General features: G+C 44.4%; 1 protein-coding gene across 1 annotated transcript in view; it reads right to left on the bottom strand.

The window, feature by feature from the left end:
- NELFCD (negative elongation factor complex member C/D) overlaps nt 1–20,366 on the bottom strand; it is a 106,915-nt gene that overhangs the window by 56,913 nt on the left and 29,636 nt on the right. The window contains exon 6 of the mRNA XM_085619453.1: nt 13,244–13,396. Coding sequence (XP_085475579.1) covers nt 13,244–13,396 — 153 coding nt within the window. The remainder of the gene's footprint in view (nt 1–13,243; nt 13,397–20,366) is intronic.

Below are 20,366 nucleotides of genomic sequence, written 5' to 3'. Positions count from 1 at the left end.
CATACCCTTAACATACAGGATACTAGGAGGATCATATATATCAACCCCCCCCCACACACAAAGTGGAATTACATGAACTCTTATAGGTAAGTCAGTCTATCTCCAAACATATGGATGAGCTCTCACAACACCCAATGGTTTGGGGCTCCCCATGACCAATGGAGATCCATTACAAGATAGGCAACAGTGATCAAATGCTATCAATATTTCTACTAAAGCGCTATCAATTAACAACAGTTTAATTAAAAAGTACCTGGGGAGAGCAGTGTTTGACCCACTGCGTATGTGTTTTGTAACTATCGAAAAGCATTATCTTAGAGTGTGTGTGTATATATATATATATATATATAGACCCCTTCTCATCCAGGGCAAACACACGGACAAGGAAGACAAAGTCCGTTCTCGGACACCGAAGTTACAATCCGGGAGGATTTTCTGCAGTTTTGCCCCCCAGCCGCTACCTGTAGGATCCGAAGCCGAGCTCGGAGTGCGGCGTTACCGGGTCGGAGGACGCGGAGCAACGCATGCGCATGAGTGAAGGTAGGATCAGTTCAATACAACGTGCTGGGTGAGAAGTCTAGCGGGGGCAAGTGACAAGGGAGATACTATGTGTTAAGCTAACCGAGTATGGACTCTCTGGCACTTCAAGTCCCACTTCATTATTTATATTGAACCCTCAAGCAGCAAGATGTCAGCCGACGTGCTCCGTGATCGGGAGACAGCTGCCCTTGAAATGTTTGATGATGCACGTAATCCCTCAGCACACATTGCTAATCAAAGCACTCCCACAAACAACCCAGGAACTGGTTTAAAAGACAAAATGCGCTGCCTAGAGAAATTGATGAAAGGCGAACAGAGTAAATGGTGGGAAGCGAAGTCCCTCCAGAGCTATTTGGATGTGGGAAGAATTCCACGAGGGCTGAGAATATTAATAGCCCCCAGCTATGAGACCCCAGATCCCAGTATGATGAAGGAGTGGGCAGAGACCAACCTTGAATCCTCAAGAAAGCTGGTCACAATCCTGGTCAATTACGCAGAAAGTGATCGTCTTAAGACGCAGGAATAGATTGATCAATTCAGAAATTGAAACATTGAATCAAAAAGATGAAGAATCTAAACTACGAGCTGAAATGATGAAGCGCTTATGCAAGGAAGAAGAAAAAATAAGGGAACGTAAAACTTTCAAATTTCATCGCGACAAAGTCGATTATGAATGCGGACGCATCTTCACCTTTGCCCGCAAGTATGATTCCCTTAGAATTCCAAAGGAGACGGGAGCACAAACAGTTAGACCAATAATTACTGCAAGCACCAACAGAACAACATTAGAATACTCTTCCACTTCCGATCTCAGTTCAGCTATCGAAAGCGAAACCGAACAGGAATCAAGATTCAGTAACCTAGCGCAGACTGCGGTTAAACATACTCTTGTGCAAGAGGTTGGTTTTTTATGCGAAGAACGACGTCAAACGCTTCGCCCACGGAAACAACAGCAGACACAACAGGAAAGACCAACACCATCAAAAGAAGGGAGAGGCGAAAAGCAAGAAAATGGAAATCAAAGAAGACAAAATCAAAGGAAATGGAAGCGCAAACCGCAAAAGAACTAAGTGCGCACAACAATACCGTTGTAAATCTTTCCAATATCCATTTAAATGAATCAGAAAAAAAGATTTTATCTTTGGGGCTGTCATATTGTCCCAAAAATCAATTTAACTATGCCTCCACCAGAATAGATATCTTTAAAGGTATACGGAAATTAAAACTCAAAAAATTCCATCTGGTAAATAAGAAAACTGATACACCACCACAAAGTGAGAGCATGACACAAGATCAACCTATTTCACCTCCCTTTAACCTTACAGGATCTGACTTGCCCATCCTTAAAGTTATGGAGGAGCTAGCTCAAACGATCTCTCAACCAGACATGATTCCGATTAGAAGTGACATTGCCAACCCTGCTGGTAATCAGCCTAAATCAAAATCACCATTCAAACCAAAATCTACTTTCACCCCAATAGCCATGAGAGATGCAATTGATATCTTTAATGAACAGATTACGGTGGGCATTAAATCCTTGAATGTCAAAATACAGAAAACATCGAAATATAAAATAAGCAAATCTGATATTCAATACCATCAACTAGTGAAAAAACTTAAATCCAAGTCGGATTTGATAATTCGAAATGCCGATAAAGGAGGTAATTTGGTAATTTGGGAGAAAACACAATACATCGAGGAGGCCATGAGACAACTCTCAGATCGCAGATGCTATGGCCGTAGCGATAATTTGAGTCTAAAAATAACATACAATATCTACTACACGAAACTCCTATCATGGAAAAGTGCGGGACTCATTTCAGCTGATGAATACAAATTTCTCAAGAATGATACACCTACGACGCCAGTCATATACTTTCTACCCAAACTACACAAAGACCCAGTTCGACCTCCAGGGAGACCTATAATCTCCGCGCGCAATAGTCTTATGGAAAAGACATCTCAGTACATAGACTATTTTTGGCAGGAATTTGTTCAGGGTTTACATTCTTATCTTAGAGATACCAGTGACTTTCTCCTAAAAATCAATGACTTTGTATGGCAATTTATACTTATGACAATGGACATTACGTCACTATATACCAGTATCAATCACCAAGATGGGTTAAGGGCTGTCCAATTCTATCTCAACAAAAGACCCTCAGAACAAGATCGACACAACAAAATGCTTGTTCAAATGATTGAATACTGTCTGCACAACAATATCTTTCTCTTTCAGAGTTCCTTGTTCCAACAGATTCGCGGAGTGGCTATGGGGGCCAGCTTTTCCCCCAGCTAAGCCTGTCTACACATGGGCTGGTGGGAGGAGCTGGTCCTCAAGAGCCAATTTGAGTTCATTCTCCGTAGTAAGGTAAAACTCTGGCTGAGATACATAGATGATCTTTTTGTTGTGTGGGATGGCACAGTAACTGAAGCTGAGGAATTCATTAAGAATTTGAACACCAACGATCTTAATCTTGAATTTACGGCTGATATAAACTCTGACAAAGTCATTTTTCTTGATGTGGAAATCTACATCAAAGAAGGGTCACTGGCAACTAGAATACATAGAAAACCGACAGCAGGGAATTCTGTATTACACGCGTCCAGTGCCCACCCCCAACACCTAATTCAAAGTATCTCTTATGGTGAGATGGTTAGGTTGCGGAGAATCTGTAGCAATCCAATTGACTTGTCAGCAGCACAACAAGCCAGTAAAAACAGATTCCTAGAGAGAGGCTACTCTCATAAATGCATTGAAAAAGCTATTCAGAAAAGCATGAAGCACACTAGGGAACACTTGCTCCAGACCAAATCGCTGCTTACTGAATTAGACCACCCACTTCCTAACGCCACTCTCCTAAGGGGCAACTTTAGGATGATTTTGGGCTACAATAATCAGGAAAAAGAGATTTACCAGATTATTAGAAGGAATTGGCCTATCCTACTAAATGATCCAGTGATAGGCCATTTGTTGCCCATCAAACCATCTATTACGTACAGTAAGGCCCCTTCAATGAAAGACATACTAGTTCAGAATAACCCAATTGACAAACCATCATCTAACTGGCTCTCTAGCAGATTAGGTTTCACTAAATGCAGAATGGTGTTAACACCACATCTTACACCACACCCTTCAAGACACAGGAAATCAAAATTGATAAAGCCCTCACATGTAAAACAGACCATGTGGTGTATGTTCTTTTGTGTCCATGTGGTTTAAAATATGTGGGCAGCACAAAACTTCAGGGACACAAAAGAATCTTACAGCATATCCGGGCAATCAAAAACGCTGATCAATCATATCCAGTGGCCCGCCACTTCAAGGAAAAGCATCAATCAGACTCTAAATTTTTAACTTTTTTTTATAATTGATGCCATTCCCATTTCCAAAAGAGGTGGTGAGAGGGAAAAATCTCTGCGCAGACTTGAAACCAGATACATTTTGGAACTAGATTCCAAACATCCGGGAGGTCTGAACATGACTGAAGACCTCCACACATTTCTCTAGTTTCAACAATGGCCTGTTTAACTTAATTACAAAAGATATTTTATGTCCATTAATCAAATAATTTATCAAGTTAACAGGCCTTCTTGACAGCTGTACTCCAGGATCTCAGATTAATCAAACCATTATGGTAGATATTTAATCATGACATGTTTTTAAAGTAAATCCATTTCTTTTAGCAAACTATTTATTTATTTATAATAAATAGCTGCTTTGCACTTACACGTTATTTAATAGGCTATAAATAATAAAACCAAATAAATTAAAAAAAAATAATAATAAAAAAAACACATTTCTTAACACTGTTTATTGGGTGATCAGCAATGCATTGGTAAGTCGACATCCATCGAGACTAACCACCAGAGGGATGACTATTTTAGTCTAAATCCCGTCACCATTTCCACAAAGCAAAATGGTTTAGGCACAAAGGAACATCTCTTTTAATTATTTATAAAAGCTTGTGTCCTAATCTCCCTTTTAGCAATTAAAGGACTATCCATGTGTGACATGTAACATTAAACTAATCTGGGTTTCCATCTAGTTACTTTACGTGGCATTTAAGCTATGATTGTAAGTGAAGAAACTATTTGTGGGCAATTTGTTTTTAATTTGCATTGTTTTGCACAGTTCAACCGAATGTTATTTGCACTATGTTTTCATTCTGTTTACACTGATTTGCGATCTTTGCACCTAATTGGCATTCTTTGTCCCCAAAAAGACTTTTAAACCCGTGATATCATCATGTGAGTCTTCTAAATACTGATTTCTGGGGGAATGTTAGAAAGCTAGCGTATTGTTGATCATGTAATAACGTGGTTTAAAGCACTGTCACTTTTGAAACACACTTGCACTTTAAATTACAAAAAAAAGCAACAAGAAAAAAATGGTTTAAAAATCATGTGACTGATGACGAGCGCGTCATGTGAAGAAGGCCCTCCGGGGCTGAAAGGCGTAATGGCTGTTACATCGCTGCACTGAGGGGAAAATAAACACACTTTATCGCTGATTTGATGTGGTCTACGCTCCTTTTTGTTGGAAGGATTGAAAAAGATATATATATCTCCAGATCCAGATCAGAGACTTGATGGCGGGTACCATTAATACAATTAGCCACAGGCACTCTACTTTTCTCACAGAACTAGGGAGACCAGAGCTCACATAATTCAAATCAAGCTTGGGTATTCTGGTGCTAGATTAATATTATGTGTTGCACCAGGAACCTCTTTACCATTTACGCTATCTGCAGCGGTTGTCAAACCTCTACCCTGCCCAAAGCCTGTGATAAGCACCCTCCGAACTTCTATGATCTCTGATCAGACATGGGTCCCTTGCTCACTGTGCCACTGGATTCAAGCTAGCCTGGCTGATGAAGGATAATACCCAGAAACCGGTTCCAGGATGCTTGTTTCTGGTCCAGGGAAGATCTGGCTTGACAGTTCAGTCAGGACTGTTCCCATGAGGCACAGGGTCAAGACTGATTTGCATATGGCTGAGTCTAAACTGGGGTGGTATGGTGAGCTAAAGAACGATGGATTTAACCCAGATCTCTTGACTGGGGATGAATGTATGATGTATTCATCATTCCGTCCATCATTTGTTTGCATAGCACTATAATAGAAATGTAGCATTGGTAAAAGCAATGTGTCTCACTTTGTCAGTGAAGTGTTTATTAATAATTGGACAATTTGCGTTGCCTCAAGCTGCCATACAAAGAAAATCCCAATACGAAGCAACATCTGTGACTACAACAATACAAACATGCATGTGAGGCTCATTTGATGAACAGACTACATTAGCAGTTACTCTGTATTCTGAAAGACGATTATCAAAAGCAGTCAGAAGATAAAGTCTGCATTGTAGGAGGTGAAAGTGAATTGAATCCTTTGCAAAGTTCTGCAAAATGAATACCTTTGACAAACGGCCAGCTTTTTTGTTGCATCTTAAAACAGTCTTGTGAACGCAAATCTTTACTTTGTAAACAAAAAACACAATACATCATCTTGACAGCAAACTAAAACCAAATAAAAATCAGCAATTAAAGTGTCAAAGCAAATATGTTGAAGAACAAACAATAGCGGTCAAGTCACACCTGCAATCTAGCTAAAGCACCACTTAATGGCCCATTAACAAAATTTGACCCAAAGCCTATTCCTCTGTACTACTTCTTATTGCATTTTTTAAAGTATTGAGGACATAAGGTCTTCTATACATTTAAAGCTAAAATACAGGAGCAAAAATAGTTATCTGTTAAGACACATTCAAGTTAAAATGTTATAATACACCATCCTTGTATTAAAAAAAGTAAAGCATATCAAAGTCCTCTGATATCTTTTTGCGTTCACAGTACCCCTTATGTCCTAAAGTGGCAAACTGAACATTAATTGCAAATGTTTGCAATGTTAATGGCCACCATGCAGGTAGTACTTAATAAACTCAATGGGCAAAAATGGCGAAAGTTAATCTTCAGAGAGATTACTAGAAACACACAGTATGGGAGCCCTGCCATGTAGGCCACGGTACTGCTACAAGTAGAATGACCAATCTAAATTGCAAATACACTGTTCTTAACTGTGGCAAATTTGTCGGAACACTTGTGGGATCCACAAATGGCACACCGGAAAAAAAGACATTCAGCTGATCTTGACAACACCCGAGTTCTGGCTTAAACAGTATGCCAGACTGCACTAACTAGCAATTCCTGGGCCAGATCATTGGTTGTCAATTCCTCCTCTTTCCAAATGTACCTTTTGGTCCTTTGTTTCACCTCTTTACTTTTGTGTTATTTTTATCCCACAGAATAACCCCATATCTACCAAGGGATCTGGGAATAATCTGGATATCATATATAATTGGTGGTGTTACCTTCCATTTTCATGATTACTTGTTGCACTCTGCTGAATTAAGTTAAAACTCAAGCATTTAGGCAGATTAAATTATGACTTAAAGATAATGTTGCAGCTGTGAGAAAGTGGCTCTTCTGACATGGTTAGCCCCACTTTTTGCCTGGACATTGATGTGGTTTTGATTGCAGTGCACATGGGCCTGCCAATCAGATCCCCTGTGCCAGTGCTTCCTCCCTAAACACGATTCCCCAAATGGCCCTTCAGTCCCTAGTAAAAGGTACCTGGGTACCAAGGGCATGGGGACTGAGTAGGGTCCCCTGGGGACCCCTCACTTAGGCCATGCAGACTGCCACTGCAGCATACATGGCCTGGTGCAGACAAAATGACAGAGACTACATGGAAAACTACCTGTGTGCCAGCCATGCCAGGTAACAGAGCCTAAGATATCAATCAAAGACATTTGTACAGCGGGCAGCTACCTTGGCTGAGGTGTCCTGGTGCTCACAGCAGGACGGAGAATAGACTCAACCAACACTATACAGCCGTCTGTACCGAAAACGACCCACCACCACGTCAAGCCTTGGCCATCCTTGGAATGCGGAGGAGACACAGGTGGTTAGATCTCAGGGCTCTCTCCTGGTAGTACAGGCTAATCCTATTCCTGAGATATTTTGGTACTCTGCCCATTAAGGCTCTGAACGCCAATATCAGGGCTTTGAACTCGACCCTCTCAGCAACCAGAAGCCAGTGGAGCTGGCTCAAATGAGGAGAGATGTGGTGGTGAAAGGAAACTCGTCGGATGAGCCTGACCACCGCATTCTGTATTATGTGTAGCCTATGGACCAGAAAAGCTGGAAGTCACAGGTATAAGCAATTGGCGTAATCCAAATGCGAGGTCACCAACGCATGGATCATGATCTTTTAGGTCTACATAGTTATAGGTAAGTATATAAGAAGATGTAGAGTAAGTGGAAAAAAGTAAGTAGATATAGGTAAGTCACCTCTCTAGCAGGCAGGGTGCACTAAATTCCGGGTGAGGGCATATCTGCATGAGCAGATATGCCCCTATAATTCCAGGGTTTATTCCTTAATATTGTAAGTGCCAGTAAAGCCATAGAGATAATATGGGCTGGAAACTGGTCAACTCAAGTTCAACAGCACCATGATGGCTTCACTGAACACAGGAGTGTTTGGTACCAAACTACGCCTCGCAATAAATCCCATACTGACCCCAGTGTGGGATTTATTGTAACATGTACTCAGAAAGCACCACAGAGGAGCCCCTGAAAACCTACTGACCCTGGTGTGGTCACTGACTGGCTTTAGGCAGTCTGCCACACACGGACATGTTTATGGACCCCTGGATAGATAGCCTCTGCTTTCTCTGGGACCAGAAACAATGCACATACTGGGAGGAGGACACCTCCTCCAACCCAGGATGGGCCAGTGCTCGAAGTGGAAGCTTCAAAGGTCTGCCGCCTTTATAATGAGAACCCCACCCAGTCTCTGCTGCTAGTAGCAGATGACAGCCACTGATTTACACCCCCACTTTGGGTGGGAAACCGGCCTGAAAATTTAGAAAGACTAGGAGTTGTAACCACCTTTGCCAACTCCACTCCTCAGGTGGAAGATGCGAAGTTAAGCACACTTTTCAGTCCCCTCCATCTTGAAGATGAAGGTACTCTTCCAATCAGGGCTAGGTCTATGCCCCCTCCTACAGGAGGGTGGCATAATAGTGAGTGTAGTCACCCCAGATAAAATGCCCATTGGCTCTACCTACTAGCCCCCTAAAACACCCCATTAATGTAGTATTTAGGTGGCTCTCCCAAACCTAGAAATCAGCTTCCTGCAGCCTATGAAAAAGAAGGACGAAGAAGAAGCTGTGCAGCAAAGCCTGAAGACTATTGACTTGGCCCCAGATCTACCGGCCTGTCTTAAACTTTAAAGAATCTGCAAAGAAGAAGACGACCGTCCTGTGGCCAACAATATCCAGAAACCCGAGGAAGACTGCCTGCTCTTCAACAAAGACCAGATTTCCCAAGGACAGCAGTTCCGTCACCAAGGATTCAGCGCAAAAGGCTCTAGGGGGTGAGGGAGGTCCCGGACGGGGAGCGGGCGGTGAGGGGTCACCGAGTTTTGCCTGCACAGGGCAGCTTGCACTGTGCTTGTGTAATCTTGTTAATATTGGAGGAGGAGCCAAGATGGTGACCGGGATGGCAGCGTAGGCTCCCGGCTCCGTGAACCTCCGCACCCCGCACAGATATCCTGCACGAGATCCTTAGCCTGCGCTAGCTGCCCGTGTTGGTGAACGCGAGCGGCAGCCGACCGTGTGACCCCGAAGTTTCTGGCAGCGGTACCGCCGGAGAAATGTCCGTCTGAAGTTTGCGGCCTGTGCAGCCCTGGAGCCGGGACCTCGAGTGGACGCCGTGGCTGGGCGGCAGTGCAACAACAGCGGCCTTCGGTGACTGGGTGGAGTCGGACTGCCGGAGTGGTGCGAATGTCGGCCTGCGTTTCGCCGTGGTCGTTCCTACCACTAAGCGTAGCGGAACGGGTGCGTGCCCGAGGTGGCAACTCCAAGACTCTCCGGTGATTGCCTCAGCCTTCGCCGGTGGGCTGCCCGGACGCCGCCCGAGCCTCGCCCCGATTCTCGCGGGCTGCTCCCGGATTTTCGCGGGCGCTGGTCCGTGGTGGGGACGACTGTGGCCCGTGACCACACACCGGACACATCATTTGCCTGCCCCCGGAACCCTGTTTCCAGCGACATGGAACCCGAGGCGCTTGGGCCTGAGTCCCGGTCCCGATCTGGGTTGGATCCACCCAGCGGCCATTTTGGTAGGACAGTGTCCACCATCCTGTACACTGGGTTGCAGCAGGATTGGGAGGGTGCGCCTCTGAGGAGCGTAGCGGAGCGAGCGCCGGGAGCTGTACTGGGGTACGGTGACCTTCTCGAGGCCCTCGGTGCCCTTCATTCCACCTTGGTTCACGGCGCCTGGGTGTTGGGGAGCAAGCTCGATAGAGTGACATCAGAGTTGGAACAGTTGCCGCCTGCCTATCCCCAGGTACACTGGGACTTCTTACACCGCGCACGGGGGGACAGTGTCGTGGCCGCCCCTGTGAATAGTGCACGCCTGGACTCTCCGGACAGTATATTAACGTGCGATCAGCTTGCTGTGGATCTGGTCTGTTCCGGAGGTTTTGGACCTGAGTGGGGGGTGGTGGCCTTGTCCCGTGCGCGGCCTCCGACGACTCAGGCAACATCCAAGCAACGGTCGCCTACTCTGCCTGATTCCGCCTTCCTGGGCCTGGTGTGCAGTGTAAATCCTGGCTCAGCACTGGGAAAGACGACCCTCCATAGAGCTGATTGTGTCGACCTTCAGAGCCCTCTACCCTACTTGTGTGTGTCGCTTCCTGATCTTTATTGGACGCTTCTCTTCCTGGTAACACTGGACATGGCACTGGGACGAGGGGTATGCATGGGTGGGTTTGCAAAGAGTGGCCAAGGATGAGGCTGACCCTTCAGAGGTGGTCATCTACTAGGCGGGCGGGCTCGGGCGTTGTGTGCTCTCACGGCATAACTGTTAGTGTACCAAGTGCGTAATGCTCCTTACTTCACTTTGACAGGGTCGATTTCGTGTTCTGTATTGTATGCTTTGCGGGAAAACGTATGGTGCGGGAGGGAGAAGCCGGGGGCGTGTTTTACAGGCCCTCCTCCAGTTTATTAATACCCTCTCTACCCCCCCGTCTGGTGGGGGCTCTTTTCCTACTCTTTTTCTCTGTTTCTTCTATATTTCGGGTCTGGTTCAGGGGCGACAGGCACACTGCTGGGGGGGGGGGCCGTACTCATCTGCAGAGGTGCAGGGTGGGGGGTTGGGGGGGGGGATTCTTTAGTCTTTAACCCCTTTTTTCTATGGCCTCCTTTTCTTCTCTTATTCTTCTCTATCTTTTTCTGGGATCAGCATGGTAGAACTCCTTTGTTGTTAATCACTGCTGTTTCCGGAGTGCCATAATTTCCGTGGAGTTTCCTGGGTCTTGGGGCAGGGGGGTTGCAGGCGCAAATGGCCGTGTCAATCCTTCACATCCTGAACTTCCTGTTTCAGCGCCATTGCCTAGATAGACTGCTGTTTATTGTTTACGTTCATCATTCTGCCTGCCATTTTTCGCTGCTGGGAAACTGTTTGGCGCCTGATCCTTCCATCCTCTTCTATTATAAAATGTAAACCTTTATTATCCTTGTCTCCTACTTGGGCTGTTCAGAGACTGAGAGTATGCTAACGTCGAGATTCTGCACCCCGAGGTGCTGACTGTGATAGACTTGCTTTCTGTTATTCTGACTGTTTAGCGGCCGGCCCCGGGGGTTGTAGGCCCATACGTGTAATTGATTGAAATATCAATAAAGGTTTTCAAAAAAAAAAAAAAAAAAAATCTTGTTAATATTAATAATAAAAAAACTACAACTGAGCTTAGAACCTTAAAAAAAAAAAAAAAAAAAGGCTCTAGGGACCTGCGGATCCACGAGTCCTACGCACTCTGCACCAGAAGTCTAAGGCCCGTGTCCAGGTGGCCCACCAACCCAGAACAGATTCAACCAGGGATCCTGTCCTCCAATCCAGCATTGGATGACCCCTCCTGGACTCCACGACGACGCCTGTAGCCCGAATCCAGAGGCTCCTACTGACAGCAACCTGCAAGAAGCCTACGATTTCTAAAGGCACCCCTGCACCCGAAGCCCCCGCGTCTTGGTGAGCTGAATCGACTGTGCCCCCATGACCCTCTACATCTCAACTTACCTCTGCTGTTGTTGGGTCTTCCTCCTGCAACCTCCGGTGCGACGCTTGCAGCTTGTTTGTTGAACGCAGAATCCTCATTTAAAAGCATTGGGTGCCCGACGTTGAATGTGCATTCTGCACATGGCCACCCCTGTGCCACTGGTGGTGCTGCTTTGTGGCCCCACTGTGCTTGACCTAATCCCCAAAGCTTGGCCCTTGCAACCGATTTACTTACCTGCAAGCAGTGTGGCTTCATGCACCCCCAATCTCCGTTGAAAAGCATTGGGCCAAACTCCCGATTTTGACCTCTACACCCAGCCACCCCTGTGTTGCTGGTGGTCCATCTTTGGTTCTCACCTGACACATGGCAACCTTTTGTCCCGAAGACTGCAACTGTTAGTGTGAAACTTGCCCCTATAATCGTATTATTCTTTTTCTCCATAGGATATCATTGAACTTCTCAGAAATAGTTATATGTGTCGACTTTTGAAAGTGAAAAGTATTTCCATTTATTTACTTACCTTATTGTTTAGATCTTGGCCTTAAAATAAAGTACAAACAAAGCTTATTTTTCTAAAATGGTGTGGATCTTCTTTTTGAGTCATGTGTCCATTATGGGTCTATGTATGTGCAATAAATGTCTTACACTACTCTGTGCTAGGCCTAAGGCTGCCCGCCCACACTACCACCAATAGAGCCCTTTGGGTTTTACATTGAGCCCTGTACACTTTTGGGGAACCCCTGGACACTGTGCACGGTATAATCACCTAGGGGACATAACATATACAGAGCCAGCTTCCTACAACAGCTTTAGAGAAAATTTAGACACCAACGAATTCCCTACCATCCTAACCATGAGTGCTATAGAGAAATACAATTTAGGATGCAAATTGGAGAGGCATTAATGAAGAACTACATTGCTTGAATAAACAAAAATCCTCGTCATAAATGTAACTTTAGCAAGTTAAACACATAAGTGTCACTGGTCAGCGGGTCACATCACAACTTTCAAAAACATTGGGGGACTACACACAGAAAGCAGGAAATATACAAAATATGTTCCTGGGGTTTAACTTGTACGACAGCACAAATCAGAAATCTTTAAAATACCAGGTAGTCTAGTTATTGAAAGTAACTGGGAAATGAGAAGTAAAAAATGTTAAAACAAGTACTTTAAGTTGATTATGCCTAAAAGGTCTCGAGTAGTTTAAACGTTAGAGTGAGCCGACTGCTCACAACTGCTTTGGCATAGCTGCTGGCACTTTTTGTATAAACTGTATTTGAATTGATATTTTTATGCTAATTAGCATAAATATGAATAAACCACAAGTCAAGAAATTGAAATGAACAAGCAGATGTGTAAAGTGTTACACAACCATTTAAAATAAAATGTTTTATTCCTACAAACCTGAATGCACAAAGGAGAGCTAGCCGCAGTGCCAATGATGTAACACAGTAGTACAGGGACTTGAATGAGACCCTTGGAAGTAGAAACTCAGAAAAAATGGAGGGGTCGTCTTTAGCACGGAATGCCTTCTGCATTTTGCAAGTTACAGCCAACCAACTAGAACAGAGAAGACACTTACTGCAAACTCAGGAAGGGTTTTCTCAAGATTTTCTTCCCCGCCGTCCACGATTGTGGCTAGAGAAGTACGCAGAACTCTAGAGAACACTTCCAGCTGCTGGCAGGCAGTGGATACACTGGTGATTTCTCCTTGATACCCAGCATCAGAAATCAGCTGCAACAAGAGACACAAAACAGTCAGCTCAAGCTGTTATTTTACAGATATTGTATATAGCATATCATTAACTGTTTCGAAAGGCACGCTGGTACGGTTTTGGAATTTAAACCCCAATGACGAGCTGGGGAAAAAAGGATGTGCTCATGTGGGGGGGATTAGGTCTTGTCACCGTCAGCATTAACCTGTGCTTGTGAGTCTGTATTCCCATTTTAACTGATGTGTTATCCTTAGAGTTCATGCACTTATTGGTCTAGTGTGTGTTTCTTAATCTTATTCCTTGCATCTCTGTCAGCAGTTGTGTATTCTGTCCATTAAATAGAGAGCACTTAAAGTGGAACTGCCAGTAAAAGAGTGAGTCAATCAGGACACTTGGAGTTGGTTAGAAGTCATTCCCCCATGCTGCGCATGTCAATGCAACATAAAAGCCAGCCAAAATCCAAAGCCTTAGTTTGGTTTGTAAAAAGCAAAAAGAAATAATCAGATGGACGGTTTGAGATAGCCCCGAAAATGCAGTCACTTTTGTGCTCATACGATGGAGGCAGAGAAGATCTTACAAGCTATGAAGATACAAAGAAATTCCTTGCTGTAGATCCGTTTCAGAGTACATTTTAAGACCTTCTGTGTAAATGACTAAGCCCTCCAGGGGTAGGGTGTGGAATTCCTACTGTCAGACACCCAGCACATATTGATTTGGGCCCAGAACAGAGTGTGTGCTTATTGTGTCAACTGGACTAGATGGGCCAACCCTCTCCAGTATAAAACTATTGTCTGTCGGTTTGTAGTATCGCAATACGGATCTGTAAAGTGGATTGTCTGCACCAAAGGCCAGTTTTGTATACATACATACATATATATATATATATATATATATACACGCTGCTCCAACTTCTATATACAATTAATTTATGCAAAATCTTTACTACTGGGGTGAGTTTTCCAAGGAAACAAAGTAAGCTGTGAATTCAGCATGCATTACTGACAGTGGCTCCTGTATAAAAACGTGTACATGTGTTTAACAATTTCGGACAAATTATAAAGATACTAGAATGATCTCTAATTAAAAGCAAATGCATGCAAAAGTACCTAGGCACGACTGGCGATTGTTTGCTCTCATAAGAAAATGTACCGAAAAAATGTTTTCCTAAACCACTCTGCAACTTTAAATACCATTTATCCTCAGGCATAATGTAGATCAAGCATTGGCAAAGCCAATAGGTTTTGCCTATGTATAAGCTATCAGTTTTGCCAATGTGATTTAGCCATGTTGCACACCTGTGAGGCTGCTGCTGAGCATGGCAAAACGTTTGTGGCGTAGAAGAGAGTGGCATGGAGTGTCGTAGAATGGAATGGCGATGAGCGGAGAATAGTGTTGTAGAGTGGAATAGTATTATGTATTGGAGGTAAACTTTGTAGAGAGTCCATGTAACCCTTTTTGGTTTAAAGAGGGACAAGTAACAACCCCAAATGCTCTTTTTTGTGGTAGTGTGGGTGAGCAGTTTAGGCTCATCAGAGGGTAGTGCTAAGCATTTGTTGTACTCACAGAAGAAATAAATGAGAAACACATTCAAGAATAATTCCGAGATCGGTTTGGAAAAATAACACCGTTTTATATTTGTATCAAGTAAGTACTTTTCGAAATATTGATTTTACAGGCAAGTAAAATGTTTACTTAAATGTATCTTTATGCAGAAAGGCTTATGGAAAAAAGGCACATAGAGCATACAGTTAATTGCACTAGGTTTCCGGGGGTCAGGACTTAAGGTAGTAGGGAGCCAAGGTCCAAAGAACCACCAGCAGATAATGTTTACCTGCCCTAGAGCGTCTGGGTGCAGAGGTGCTGGTCAGATTGGTAGCTTTGCATGCTACACCAAAGGAGGGGGGGGGGGGGCACATACGGGGCCAAGTCTGGAAGCTCCAAAAAGGGGGGCTTGGTTCGTGAGGGTCCTGGGAGCAAGGAAGCACAGTCAGTTCCTGGGAACCTGGGATGGGACAAAAGCAGGACAGCGGGGCCACTCTCGAAGTGGGTTTCTGTGGTGCTGACCTCCCTCGACAGCTGCTTGGTCTTGGAATTGTTGGAGTCAATCAGGCTTTGGTTGCTGCAAGTGGTCTGATACCCCAGGTATTGGTGCTGTGTGGCTCCAGTTGATCAAGGCGTCTTCTCACTTGGTGGGGAGATAGACCTGACCTTCTGGAGCACGGCAAACCTCTTCCCTGGAGGCTGCTGCATTGGTGAGACCAGGGAGTGGCAGAACGGTGGACGGAACTTTCCTGTTTGGTGCCTGCAAGCTCGAGGGGAGAAGCTCCTCTACTCTAGGGGAGAAAGCTGGTAATATGCGAAGTGCTTGCAGTCCACCACGGTTCTTGGCAGATGTACAGCAGGACAAGTCGGTTTGTCGCAATTGTCAGGGCAGATGCAGGCAGGCAAGAGTTGGCAACATACATGTCTGCAGCTGATCCTCAGTTCTCGCTTCTTTACTCTTCTTTGTCCTCTTCTTCTTGTCGAATCTCAGTTCCTAGTGTCAGGGTGCCACCGGAATACTCAATTTAGGGGTGTTAAGGGGAGTGTAAAATAGTAGCCAATGGTCTACTTACCTTTGGGGTGCCTCCACCCCCTATATGACCACTTTGTGTGGGAGGTGGGCATAATCCTGACACAGGGTATCTAATTTCATCAAGAACCAAATTGGTGGAATTCTACTTTTCATGTTCACTTCAGGTAGCCCACCTTAGGGGTGTAACTTGCTTAATAGTGAACATGTCTCCTGACTAGCTAGTTTTCCCACCTGTCCTGGTGCCAAATGGTTCCTGGACAGGGGCTGCCTGGGGATAGCCGGGATTGCATATCAAAGGCACCAGAGGCCTTTGAAGCTTCCTGCCTTAACATACTAATTACTACTCATCCTGCTTGGGGGAAGTGACAACATCTTTGGCCAGAGCAGACATTGTTCCTGCCCTCAGAGCGTGTGGGCGCTTACCTGCAGGGGTCAGAAATTCCTCAAAGAAACGGACATCCTGCTCTGTGACATAATATGTAGGAATGATAGGAAATTAGCTACCCTTCCTTAAGCTGAAATGGGCCATAAGAGGGGGCAGGCTAGGCCATCCAATCTAAAGAACTATTACCTGCACTGTGTGGTGAGATGGCGTCCTTTCCTGCAAGCTGAATACATTCAAAAAGGCCTGGTTCTTTTACTGGTATTGCACTTTGTCATATTACCCATGTGGTCCTGGTCGAAGATTGGTGCCTCAAGACTAAGAGGTTTTGAACCAGGTATCTTTAAAAGAAAATCCAAAAAACAGGATATTCCCCAAACCTGCTTCTGACAATGGATGGACTAGGTCCAATCACTAGACTGACTTCAAGACGAATGTGTCACAGCAGGAGTCCTAAACGTTGGCCACCTTTATGTGGCAGAAATGCTAATGGCGTTCACAAAGTTTAGCTTAGTCCACAACATACCCCAGGCACACTTCCCTCCCTTCAGTTGGCTTACAAGTAAGGCCTGAATTACTTGAGGGTATGAAAAAAAAGAATCGCCCACAGAAGTAAACACTGCAGACTGTACTAACCATTGGCTGGTATTGAAAATCGGTCACTAATGACATCGTGACCACAACATCAGAGCAGCTCAGATCACATTGGGAGAAGGCCTGCAAGTATCTCTCACAGATGCCAAGTGGATGAATACATACAAATATGTAGCTATAGAGTACAGAAATACTTGCTTCAAATATATCAAATTTCCTGCACCAACCATAACTAACTTCCAAACAATGAAGAAGATACACCCCAAAATGCCTGCTATATGCCCCCAAATGAATGAAAGCAGAAGCCCCAATTTTCATTTGATCAAGTCCTGCCAAGCCTCAGACTTCACAGAAATCACACTGACCGCCCTGACGAGGAAGATATGGCTTAAAACACTTAAGACAGCCCTACTGGGACAATGTCATGCCCCAAATACTTGAAGCCTGGATGTAAATTTATTGATCTGACTCTGCTGCTGGTGAAACTGCATATGGCATTATTGTTCAAGGCAACATTAGTTGGGTGGCAGAACTAAATACTGGAGAGTAACAGAAAAAGAAATGAGCAGAAGAGCTAACAAGCTACCGGGGGTAGCATGAGCTAGGATTCATTGCTCATGCGCTCCCGACCAGGACACCTGAACCATCGTCATACCTCACACACATTCTTTTAGGATCAATTATCATGTCCCTATACGCACAAGATGTGCAGGGAACAGGCAAGGTAGACCGCTACAGAATGGGTGTCGGGGGAGTGGTACGCTGGACACAAAGAGTCAAATGCACACACCACAGATATGCGAGGGTGGGGAAAGGACATGCAAGGCAGTTGCAATATGATTATTACATATGCGTCCTTGGTATTGTTGAAGCAGTATGTCGTTTTTTTTAGGATAAGTAGATTTCTGACGTATCCAGCCCACTGGGCAAGAATATGTCTATTAAAATGTAACATTCCTGCATGGGACATGCTCACAATATTCTTAATTATGCCCAACTTTAAAATGGCCTTCAGTAATGTAAAGAGGTAAAGCGCATTAGATTGCATAACTTTAACCACTTGCTGAACAATCATAGGTTGGAAAAAATACATCATATTCAGAAAAACATTGATCTTGTGTAAATATAACCCTCTTCAGGATGCTCAAGCATCCACCCTCTCCCAACAATCAACAACAGTCTTGCAGCACCTAGAGACTCTTTATTCTGCGATTCAAGAGCTACCGAAATGCAGAGGAGAAAATGCTACCATCATCAGGAATATAACGTTAAAGAATGATCACAAGCAAACAAAACACCCCTCTAAGACAACGTTTGTGGTTGACTGAACAGGTCTTACTCCCACAAGTCGCACCAAAATCAACAAGCATTGGCATAGCCAATAGGTCTCGCTTTTGGGACCTTATAAGTGTTTAGTCATCCAGCACAATATCCTTTGTGCAACAACATCAAGTGTTGCATGGCTAAACACTTATAAGGTCCCAACAGCAACACCTATTGGCTATGTCAATGCTTGTTTAAATTTGGTAAGTAACTACAGCAGTCTAGAAAAGATTGGACGTGAAAAGTAGATAAAATGAAACCACGTCAGTGGAAACGCGATAATAATAAAAACAGGTTCTTCAACAGGCAAAGTGTGAATTGTTCCATTACTTAACCCTCCTCTCCTTCCTGGTGCCGGTATAATGTTCTACTTGCCTGGCATGGCTAATCTGAAGCACAAAAGCTAAACCGTGCTTAGTATGCATTATGGCAACAGAACAGACGTTCTATCTAGCCTTTGCTGCTGGTGCCAGCAGCAGCCCAATTCATGTTCTTTTGCAGCGTAACAGGAGACATGAGGCACCTCCCGTCCCAACCCTTTAAACTCTACACGTGGTTTCTTTAATTGGATAACATTCAAGCTAAGCCGCGGTTAAAGAACAACTACAACAAAGAATGCCTTCTGTGTAGCATGGGCACTGCCAAAACTCCAAACTGGAAATAATGCTTTCTCTTATGGAACGAACGGTTGTTTCCATATTTTGATCAGCTGCATAAACTTCGAATTTCTCTCGATTTAAGAAATCTGGACATTTCGCCGTCCAGATGGCAGCCGTGGTAACAAAAGGTAATCTTCTGTGTCTGGTGTTGGCTGAGAAGTGTCCATGGTATAAATCAAACTGTTCTCTGCTTACAAGCGAATATTATAAAACATATTTTGCGTGCACGTATATCTTGTACGTTAAAGTGTTTAGTAATGCCTTTTGTTTTGTGTTTCCCTTCACAGCTACTGGTTGTGATTTTAATTGTGCCGGAGGATCTTCATTAGTGGAGATTTCACAAAGCTCCTTCATTAGTGAAAAAACGCTGTCAGACGAGATCTTTTGCATGCAAGGAGAATGTCAGCCTCACCTCGGTCATTTGTAACATAATAAGCACAAGCACAATGATTGCAATGCGGGAGCACTGGGGGAAGGGTAGAAATAACGCCTGCACAACATCTGTCCTTGTGTAACGTACCTGATGCTCATGTAAAGAGCTCCAATAGCTTTGGGTCATAAACCGGCAAAAAAACATCCTGTGATCCTGGGCAAATCACTTAATCTCCCCCTGCCCACCCAAAATGAATGTATCCCTGTGAAACGTAACTGGTGCTCATGTAAAGAGCTCCAATGTATTTAGGGCGAGTTGGCACTAAACAAAAATTGAAATAAGTATTACTGAGGGCTCGTACATTCTCACAGGATCATGAAGACTTTGTGCGTGTGTGTTATAATGCGGGCATTATCATGGCGCCATTAATAAAGTTCAATGCTTCGTGAGATTAATGTGCCGATGCTGGCCGCATAAACAGATAGAACTTCTGCTGCTCAAAGAGCCTCTCTAGATAAAAATGTATGTGACTCTCTGAATATGTGTATTACAAACAGGGTCATTTGTTACAGAAATCTAGGGACTTTCACAACAAGCAAATGGTGCACGCGAAAGTGATCGCGAGCAAGACGTGCGGCCGCCACCGGGAGTTGTGTGCGCACGCACGCAAAAGAAAATTAAAAACAAGACATGCAGAGAGGGGAGTTGGGAGTGCAATGAGCAAGGGTGTTGAGAAAAGCATTTGTACATAAACAACAATTTATGGTGCAGAGTTAGAAGGCGAAGCGGGCTTGTAATAAGCAGTATTACAAAAAGAAGGAAAAACAAGACAAGCCCGGCAGAGCGTGGCGCGCACGCTTGGCGGGGGAGCTCATTCCAGGCGGGGGAGCGGACCCTTTGAAGTGCGATGCCAAACGGATTGCATGGCGGCACGATGCGCGTGACTGTGCGCGTGCTCGCCATGCAATCCGCTTTTCGGAGCACTTTTGGGAGCCCCTTACAATAGTCTCGCTTTGCAATCGCTTACGCGATAGCAAGGCGAGACCTAAAAATGGTTAGTCGGATGTAGACGAGGAGGCAGAAT

This window comes from Triturus cristatus, chromosome 7 (genome assembly GCF_964204655.1).
Source record: "Triturus cristatus chromosome 7, aTriCri1.1, whole genome shotgun sequence".
Lineage (NCBI taxonomy): Eukaryota > Metazoa > Chordata > Amphibia > Caudata > Salamandridae > Triturus > Triturus cristatus.
This window is presented reverse-complemented; position numbering and strand designations above follow the sequence as displayed.